At 40.3% G+C, this 10,173-nt stretch overlaps 2 protein-coding genes across 4 annotated transcripts; one reads left to right on the top strand and one right to left on the bottom strand.

The window, feature by feature from the left end:
- Positions 1-525: 525 nt before the first annotated feature.
- Positions 526-2,626, top strand: crygs1 (crystallin, gamma S1). 3 transcript variants are annotated; one of them, XM_077226124.1, is made up of 4 exons: positions 526-577; positions 1,614-1,740; positions 1,928-2,170; positions 2,247-2,626. In XM_077226124.1, the coding sequence occupies exons 2-4, from the start codon at positions 1,720-1,722 to the stop codon at positions 2,517-2,519; spliced, it is 537 nt and encodes a 178-aa protein (XP_077082239.1). In that variant the 5' UTR covers positions 526-577; positions 1,614-1,719; the 3' UTR covers positions 2,520-2,626. The 3 variants fall into 3 exon arrangements, with proteins under 3 accessions (XP_077082239.1, XP_077082240.1, XP_077082238.1); XM_077226125.1 differs by lacking the exon at positions 526-577 and having other exon boundaries at positions 1,594-1,728; XM_077226123.1 differs by lacking the exon at positions 526-577 and having other exon boundaries at positions 1,607-1,740.
- Positions 2,627-5,870: 3,244 nt separating this feature from the next.
- LOC143735833 (uncharacterized) lies at positions 5,871-9,035 on the bottom strand. The gene is made up of 3 exons (XM_077226107.1): positions 8,590-9,035; positions 6,231-6,521; positions 5,871-6,157 (listed from the first exon to the last, which is right to left on the bottom strand). Exons 1-3 carry the CDS (start codon positions 8,888-8,890, stop codon positions 6,033-6,035), a joined length of 717 nt encoding a protein of 238 aa, XP_077082222.1. The 5' UTR covers positions 8,891-9,035; the 3' UTR covers positions 5,871-6,032.
- Positions 9,036-10,173: the final 1,138 nt, after the last annotated feature.

Genomic DNA, 10,173 nt, shown 5'->3' with positions numbered 1-10,173 from the left:
TAATGCCAAAGCTTGGTGAGCAGAGTTTAAACTTACAAAACCAAAACATTTAGCAAAATGCTAATGCAATCAAGCTATTCATATTAACAGCGAAGTGGAAAGAAAGTAATTGGGGTCCAAGCTATAACCTAATGGTATGCTTTGGTATTTTGGGATGTGGGGCTCATATGTGGAAGATTAAAGCTGTTTATGAAGATTAACTTTACAAGTGAATATGAACCGCAAAACCCATCTGAAACAAACAACCACTGTCAAAAAGCAATCAAATAATTTTTTACTTAACTTCAAAAAGATATTTTACAACAGGCAAAAGGATCTCCATTTGTACACAAAAAGTGTTTGTAACATTTTTGCATTTTCTGCGGAAAATTTGAGTATGCCTATCTGCCATAGGCTATGATTCATTGTTGTGGCTAATTGGGCATTGATAAAGTGTTATGAAGAAAAGAATGAATGCTGCTCCCTAGTGGTCATATATGTACATGCAAGGCACACAACAAGTTTCCCTCCTCTTTTATGAAGTGCGTTGCATACTTTTGGTGTGTAGGCTACTGAATTTGATGAGGAACGTTTTTAGGTATGCAGATATACATGTATATCCACCACTGTTGGCAACTTCGACATATAGCCTAATGTACTAAAAACAACTGTGAAAATATTTTACTCTGCTGCATTAAAGTACAATTTTACCACAAGGATGAATTAGTAGTACCTATAGCACTTGCATTTGAAAAGAGAGGCTTAAGCTTAGCTCTCCACCATTTTGTATTCAATACTCCTGTGGCATTATAGGATTGCAAAGTGTAGACTGTTTGCAGTTTAGAATCTCAACAAATCCAGATTATTGTCTATTTCACGAATATTAGGGAATTATTAATGTATTATAAATTTGGAATCCTAATTTCCTTTCTCTGTTACTAGCTAGCTAACTAGCATATTTAGCTCCAATATCTTACTCTGTTTGTGTCTTTGCAGTTTCTTGTTCATCCAAGCGCTGATTTTGTTTCCTGTGGACACTTCTAGCCATCTATTATGCTATGTATATTTTTATATACTAAAGTCCTCTAAGAGCATTTACTACATTTGGTAGCCGTAGCTGTTTTTTTTTTTTTGCTAGTTGTATATGTATTGTTATAAATATATTAAACAAATAATTAGGGAAAAAATAAACTGTCTGCGTTTTTGGGTGTAAGTAGGTCACACTGAAGCCAAATAAGCTTATCTAATCCCCTGAAACTTGGCAGAGATTTTAGCTTGCAGCCAGTAATGGCATTTTGTGTGTATCTGAGCTTGCACGTTTTCACATTTTCAAGTGTATTAAACACATTTTTGTTTTGTTTGTATTACCGACTCATTTCAAAATGAGTGCATGTGGTTTTGTGTGTGTGTGTGTGTGTGTGTGTGTGTGTGTGTGTGTGTGTGTGTGTGTGTGTGTGTGTGTGTGTGTGTGTGTGTGTGTGCTTACCAACACAGTTGGATAAACACACACATCCAAACAGACCCCTGCGCACGTTGCTATCTCTATGCCCTATAATCCACCTGTCTTTTTCTAGAAAGCACTGACTCAATTTTTGGATCTGATTTTCATGACAAAGCGAATGTCCTCTTTACAGAGAGATGTCTGGGTATAAAAGACCTGGAGTGGGACGGGCCTGAATCAGCACAGCTCCGCAGCTTTACCCCCTCCACAGGCGCCGCTGCAAGCCGAACCTCTGCAGAATGGGCCGGGTGAGTACAAAGGTGATCAGGACACTCTGCTCTGATTATTGATCATTTTATTAAAAATATTTATTCTATTTTATGTATATTTTACAGATTTTTATATCATATTTTTTAATAATATATATATATCTATGATGTAACTAGATGTAGATTATAATAATAGTATACAAGGATGAAATAAAATGCCACTGTCTCCTTCGTACAGATAATTTTCTACGAGGACAAGAACTTCCAGGGCCGTCGGTACGAGTGCAACAGGGACTGTTCGGACTTCCATGTCTACCTGAACCGGTGTAACTCCATCCGTGTGGAGAGCGGGGCTTGGGTGGTCTTCGAGAGGCCCAACTTCATTGGCTACCAGTATGTTCTGATCCGGGGCGAGTATCCAGATTACCAACGCTGGATGGGTCTGACTGACCGCATCTGCTCCTGCAAGATGATCCACTTTGTACGTTGCACACATGAATGCAAAACATTGTGTAGTGCGTATTTAATGTTCAATAATAATGTCCCTTCCTCTCCAGGTAAGCGGTTCTGAGTATAAGATCCAACTCTATGACAAGGGAGATTTCGCCGGCCAGGTACACGAGACCACCGAGGACTGTCCATCCGTGGTGGAGCGCTTCCGTACACGTGAGGTTCACTCCTGTAAGGTGCTGGATGGGATCTGGATCTTCTACGAGCACCCAAACTACAAGGGGCGCCAGTACCTACTTGAGAAGGGGGAATATCGAAAGCCTGTGGACTGGGGCGCCGTCTGCCCCACGGTTCAGTCGTTCAAACGCCTGACGGAGTGACGTCTGACCTTTAAATCCATCCATCTTGCAGTCCTCCTTTACCTACCCAACCACAACAGCATCGACACACCTGTGCTGAATTAATAAATGTGTGGTTGCAAATGAAACCGTTAAGGGGTTATGTCTCTTTTTGTGGATGTGTGAATAACTTTGGAAACTACATGCTTCCCATATACATAATACCGAAATAAAACAGACTAATGATTACTGCAAGAGGTATTTGGCATGAGAAAATAAACGAGTGTATAATATTAATCGCTCTCGCTCAACGGTTAATGGAGGTTGCCAAACCCTGTCCTAAATGTATCACTCCTTGTCATCTTGCTGCAAACTTTTCAAGAAAACAAACTTAATCGAAATGTCTGCAAAAATGTAAATGCGTCTACTTTGACTCAATGGCATATCAATTGCTTTTTGCAAATTGCAAATTGTTTTAAACGTAGTCAACTGTGCAATTGCCTCTCCTTATTGCTCCGTTTACAAGTGTAAAGTGTTGCACGATAATGAACAAGGAATTTGAAAGCATAGCCTTAAAGATACTTAGTTAACTTACTGTTAACTATCTAAGTTAACTTACTGTTCTTACTGTAACTTCCAACATCCTCATGATTTCCATTACACGAGAGTAGATGTTAAAACTTCATGCTGATTTGTACTCGGCTTTCGCCAAGATAAGCACCAACTAAGGTGTAGCTTTACAGTAACCTATGCTTCTCCATCCATTTACGCTTCTTTCCAAATGGTGATGTGAATCTCCTTCTGTCTGGTGTTAATAGCTGCAGTGTATTTGCACACACAACGGCTGCAACCACAGTGCTGTCCCCTCATGACAACCGTCTGGATTGAGTAGAGTAGGGGACATCTCTAGGTTCTTCAAGTGGGCACCTTCCGTCCTCAGTGTTTGACGACTAGCCCACGACACCTCAAGAGGGCTCGACAGTGACTCTGGCGTCACCCCCTCCATCCTCAGAGTCACCCCCCTCCATCCTCCACTCAACTCAGCCCAGCTTACTGACCTTTACATCCCTCCTGCTGCTGAGGTTGCTCCTTCCTCATAGTTCACATGTGACCTAACCACAACCTCTCCACAACCCGACCATACGTGCCAACCCGTTTGACTAAGGCTGTCGAGCCTCACTGCGGACGTTAAAGCGGTCAGTGGCAACGGTTCCGTATGGCATACTACAGCAAAACACAATATCTGTCCAAACACCAATCCTTATTCACGCAAAATACACAGGAACGTAATAACTGTAATTACTAAGCAAACTATACAAATAAACCAACAGACTCATAAAATTTTCAAGAATTTTTCGAAACCGTAGCATGGCGGCCTGTACACAGCCAGCCAGACTCTTTCCGTCTCAACCACAGCCAGTTGCTGCTCCTCTCTGCTGTTTCAGACAAGGTCTTTACAGTGCGACGCAACTCTTGGCCATTGAATCCGACGTCTCTGAGGAACTGGGTTGTGGAGTGTGCCACAAATCCTCGACAACCCACTTCCACTGGATAAACCCGGACTCTCCATCCTCGCTGTTCTGCCTCAGCTGAAGCATACCGCAGTTTCTTCCTCTCATATGCCTGATCTACAGCATCCTCCCATGGCACTGTTAACTCTATCAGTTGAGCAATGCGTGCTGATCCAGACCACAAAACAATATCTGGTCGGAGGTTGGGGTAGCAATCTCAGGTGGAAAAATAAGCCGTTGATCAAGATCAGACAGCATTTTCCAGTCCCTAGCAGCTTCCTGAGCGAGAATTGGTTTTAACACCTTTTCTTGGTGGTTGCTCACCTGGGCGGCGGAATATTGTCTTCTGTGTGTAATGTTTTGCTAGAACAGGTGGCAACTTATTGGTCATGTTACGCTTGTCTTCCAATGCTAAAGCCAAACATCGGAGTACTTGGTCATGGCGCCAAGTAAACCGACCTTGGCTAAGAGCCACCTTACATCCTGTCAAAATGTGCCTTAATGTGGCAGGTGATAAACACAAAGGACAAGAGGGATCCTCTCCTACCCAGAGGTTTAGGTTATGTGGTGATGGGAGAACATCATATGTTGACCTGATAAGGAAACTGATCCTACTCTCTTCCATTGACCAAAGGTCTTGCCAGCCCATCTTGCGTTGCCCATCTCATCCATTCTCCCTGCTTGGCCTGGGAAATGGCCTTTATACACCTCATCCTCTCCTCCTGCTTTCGCACCTCGTTGACTACGTGCTTCCTCCTTTGAGCTGGGGCTGCCTTGTGCCATTTAGGAGGAGCTAAGCTGAGCCCAAACCCCCTCTTCCATGCTGTACCTGCCCCACGATATCACCAATTTGAAGGGCAGCCTTTGCCTCTTCCACAGATTTCTTTGCTGACCACTTTCTACCAGTTTTTAACACAGGTGCTGCCTCCCTTACACATTTGTCGCGTGACTCTACAAAGGTCATTTCCAGTCTGACCTCATGACCTGACCTCAAGAAAAGCAACCATGCAAACCATGTTCATCAACAGTTGAATCATCATTGTTTGGCCAGCAGCCATATCACCCTGTAGCCCAAGACTGGTTGCCCACTAAAGCTAAGCAGGATTGAGCCTGGTTAGTACCTGGATGGGAGACTCCCTGTGAAAACCAGGTTTCTGCCAGTAGGGGGCATTCACCCTCTGGTCTGTGTGAGTCCTAACGCCCCAGTATAGTGATTGGGACACTACTGTAACAAGAACCATCCTTTGGATGAGACATTAAATTGAGGTCCTGACTTTCTGTGGTCATTAAAAATCCCAGGATGTCCTTCTAAAAAGAGTAGGGGTTTAACCCTGGCATCCGGGTCAAATTTGCCCAGTGGCCTCTGTCCATCATGGCCTCCTAATCATCCCCATATTTATTGATTGGCTTCATCACTCTCCACCAATAAGCTGGTGTGTGGTGGACTGTGTACTGGGGCACTTTTACTTGATTTTCACTCACGCCTTCGATTTTGGACATATTTGATCATTATTTTTTTTTTTAAAGAATCTTTCTGTTTTTATTAAACTCCACAGGAGTTTAGGCAGGAGCAGAACTGAACTGAAGAAGCTCAAAGGTTTGATTCATTTTTGTTTATGTTACTTATATCTTCTCGTTTCTGGAACTGCTTTTTTTTCTTGTTACTCAAAAATAAAAAAAAGAATGACCTAGTTTCCAAAGTCCAGTATTCACATTTCTGTGCTCTTATGCCTCTTTTTATTAAATGTAAACACGAACATTGGCTAGATAGACCAATATTTAGCTTGATTGTTTCAAACAATATTCACAGTGTTTTTTACTTAATCGGTTATTGATTTGTTAGTAGGCCTATTAGTTAACTTTCATATGAACATCCATATTGAAAATGTCGGTCAGTCTCTATGGCAAAAACAAGGCAGAACCTCAGACCAAATAAACCACAGCAACAGTTTTTCTTGGGTGCTATTGCTCAATTAGCATATATATATTGCAAAAGTCTAATTAGCATATATATATTGCAAAAGTCAAGCTCGGCTGTTGAAATCTACTGCTTCTCTTCTCTTCTGGATGTGATTTCATAAACCACTATGGCAACAGTAGCCACGCCCACCACAGCAGAGATGACCAATCGAATCACAGCTTCAGTGAAACTGCAACATTGGACAGAGACTGAGGACAGAAGAAGACTGATTAAATGTTGGAATTAAATGTACTAGTGTAGTACTGCTCATCGCTGACTTACCTGGACATGGTTGACATAGTTTAGTGTTGTTAAGAAGTTTAGTTTGGTTGCTGATAGGATTGTTGAGCACACAGCTGTAGGAATCATCCAGACACTCAATCTCCAAAGGTAGAGAGATGCTGTTATTGAGATCAGACACACTGATGCTGGAGAATAATTTTTTTCCTTTGTACCATGAGAGAGTCACATGACTCACATTCACCGCTGAACACATCAGGACACATTCTGAGCTTGATAATGAAGGACGTTCACTGGTAATGACAGGGACCACCAATTGTAACAAATCCCTTCCTACAATAAAAACAAACAGTATGAAAAGTTCTAGTATGAAAAAAACTAAGTGAGAAATAATATTAAACGTGTTTTATTGCAGTATTATTCAATGTGCTGGCGTAATTCACACTAAAACAGGAAGACAGGGCGGGGCATATCAAACAGCTCCTCGCCTTTAAAAAAAACAATAGTGTTTCGTTTGTATCACAGCTCGACCGAAGCCGTTTGAGCTCGATAAAGCCGCCGCAGTTTCCACCCAATCTCTACAACCATTTCTCCTACTAATCTCTTCCATATCACTAAGGCAAAATAAGACTTAATTTTTCACACTAGACTTCACACAGATTTCAGCCGCAGCTTCAGCGTCTATTTATAATGTAGGGGGCGGGACACTTCAGATTCTAGAGAGCATTTGATTGGATAGAAAATCTGATGAGAAGCTGAATTGGAAAGATGTCATCAAAATCATTGATCCATATTGGCGGAACTGAGAAACTGTAAGTTTCGAATGCTTATATCTTCTAAATGCAAAGTCAGTCATTGTTTTGGAGCACACTACCTCGTAGATAACACAGTAAGACTAACATATTTATACTAAAAGCCAAAAAAAACCGTCAATTTTGATTTCATGAGGACTTTAAATAACCCTACTTTATGTTTATTGTATGACTCTGTGGACCTGTTCTCTTGTTTCATAAAAATGTGAATGCTGCCGTCTTGCGTATCATTTAGCGATAATGTAATGAAAATTACCTCACTTAGCTAAATGAATGACTTTTGCTGTAATATTGTTTTGCACATTATAACGACAAACATTATAATTAGCCTTGTTAGTGGTATTAACAAGCGATTTTTATTTTTACTTATTCTATGCCCCATACACTAGCGTTATAAGCTAATCTGTGGTTAAACTAAAACTAACGTTAAAAATGGGTACATTCGATTATCATGAAAACGCATCCCAGAGAATATTCGACTCGGTACCCACGGCCGGAATTGTTCTTTAAAGCTGCTGTCTGTAGTTTTTCCTTTGTCACCATCTCTGTACGAAATCTGCAATTACAGTTATTCGCTGAATTATCAACTTTACATGGGTTGTGCCTCGGCACGGCACAACGTGGATTAATTAATGTTTTGAGGAGAATGTGCGGCTGTCAGTCACCGCGCTGGTGTGGATACTGTCACAGATTCACAGATTATACTTTTTGGAAATATGACCAACATAAGAATTTTCACCGGAAAATGTCTTCTGAACAAGCAACAAACATCCACTTTTGTTCTGAACAACTAAGGAAAATAAAGCCTGTTAACATTGCGTGACTATTCATCCTTGTTTTCGCATGGGCTCGGTTGCAGTCCCTTATTTTCTGTAGCCACTCTGAAGTCTGAAGTCTTTTGCATTTTACAACGGGTGAATCTCCAGGTGTCACAGGTGATTGTCGTTTGAACCTTTCTGGATCCGCCATCAAATTGCTAAGTTTAATTATATCAAGTGCTTTGAGAAAAGGCTATAAATCTCCACCTCCAACATCCTCACACGCAATATAGCCTACTAGCCGAGACTCCTTCTGTATGTGTACAGATGTGACGTAATGACGCAAAGACATGCTCGAATTTCCCACGGAAATCCACCAGTACCACTGGAGTTAAAAACATTATTACAAGCTTACCGTTTTGAATCGAGCTAAGACAAGCAGATAGTTTTGAACACTGGCTGGTGATGTACTTGCTCAAAAATTTATTTTGGATAATTTTTAACCCAAAAAAGTTACGGACTGCAGCTTTAATTATACAGGCAATTAATACAATTTGCTCAGACGAAATCTAATTTTACAGTATAGCTATCGATTTTATAACAGACTGTGGTTAATCTCAAATTTGGACCAGAGTACATTTTAATCAGTGTAGGCCTATGTTACCTTTTTTGATTTTCTAGCCCTAAAGAAGTTTAAAAACAGATGGGCATAAAGAATGGCTCAAATGTCATGTTATAAATTGTAATTTTTACAAATGTGACATTTCAAGACTGATTGGAGGACAAGGGACAAGGCAAAAAAAGAAAAAAAACCTTTTCTGATCTGCTCACCATAGACGTTCACATTAAAAATCTTGTTTGAAACTTTGTTGGCACGGGCGATGATTAGTTCATACAGTCCATTCTGTGTAGTTGTGATACTTGTGATGGTGAGCGATCCGGTTTTGTAGTCTAACTGGACTCTGTCTCTGAAAATCTCACTGCCATCAAGAAAAGAGATGACCTGCTTAGTCATTTGGGCTATACAAATGTCTAAACTTCTAAGCCAAATCCACTGTACGAGTTCATCTTTCAGTATTTCAGTACGTCCTGTGTATAGAGTGACCGAATCTCCCTCCATCACTGATACCATCTCCGTTCCACCTGTCTGAGGACCAAACAGACAAGAAACAATTCCAGTTATTAAATATGGTGAACAACAAATGCTGCTCTATATTACTTGTTGATAATTTTGATTTAATTGGTTAACTGTTCCTTTATGAACCCTTCCAAAAGCCAGAAACCAGACTTACCCAATAACAGCCAAATGTTTAAGCCAAGAGCACATGTGTAATCCATATTTTTCAGCAGTTGGATGGCTAGTGCTTAGGCAGTTTTCTGTGAAAATGATTGATTCTTGATATAATAATGCAGGTGAGCGGTGTAGTTGTGCAAATGCAGAACTGAGAACCACTGCTTTTAACTCTGAATACAGGAAGACAGGGGCGTTGCTATAGGGTTTCTGGGGCCCTGATAGTTCATTGCATATGGGGGTCGTGTAGTTGTTAACCAAAGAAACCTGGGCTATAACACTACTTTCAAGACGACTTCTCATTTTACACTAACTGAACTATTACTGTCGTTCTTTGACCATCATTTCCTCTTTCAGCATTTCAGAACCACGCACAATGTGTTCAGTGTTTGTGCTTTCATGATCTTTAAGTTCATAATGAACAATAATTGAATTTAATCAGTGATTTTAATCTCAAAAGAGTAAGAAACTAGTAACTGTCTGTAATTTTTCTTAAAGGAACATGTCACCCATTTATTTACCCTCAAATTGCCATGATTGTTTAATGAAGGTTCAGTTTATTTCCATTTGCATAAACATTATGATACATTTTAATTGAACACATTTGATAAAGTCCAGAGTCTGTGGTTCTGATGTTCCCGATGGTCAGAGATCCAGTTTGATTGTCCATCTGTAGTCTGTCTCTGAATATTTGATCATCTCAAAATATATAATTTCACTAGTATTCTTATCAAGCCAAATGTCTTTATACAAGTATCTTCAGCTGCAAGACTCCACTAGATACTCTAACTTATATAACGTCTGTGTATGTCACTAATCTGTAGAGCAGAGGTACTCAAGTGCGGAGGCCAAGTGCGCCACATTTAAACCACATAAAATGCCACAAATTACAACTTTCAACGCAAGACTTTTATTTACAAATGTTTAATTATTATTATTAATTATTAACTTTTAATTTGGTTAGAATGCAAAATCTTTTTCTTTTCTTTTTTGTCACTGTCTCTCTCTGTCACTGTCTCTGCTATTCTCTAAGTATAACCAACAGTGTAACAGGATCAATAAGAGATTCTCCGTGAACTCAATGAAGTGACGACACGACAGCTCTGTAATGGAAGTGCTCTCTG

Source organism: Siphateles boraxobius, unplaced genomic scaffold (assembly GCF_051911475.1).
Source record: "Siphateles boraxobius isolate OS27281-9 unplaced genomic scaffold, OSU_SipBor_1 13, whole genome shotgun sequence".
NCBI classification, from domain to species: Eukaryota; Metazoa; Chordata; class Actinopteri; order Cypriniformes; family Leuciscidae; genus Siphateles; species Siphateles boraxobius.
This window is presented reverse-complemented; position numbering and strand designations above follow the sequence as displayed.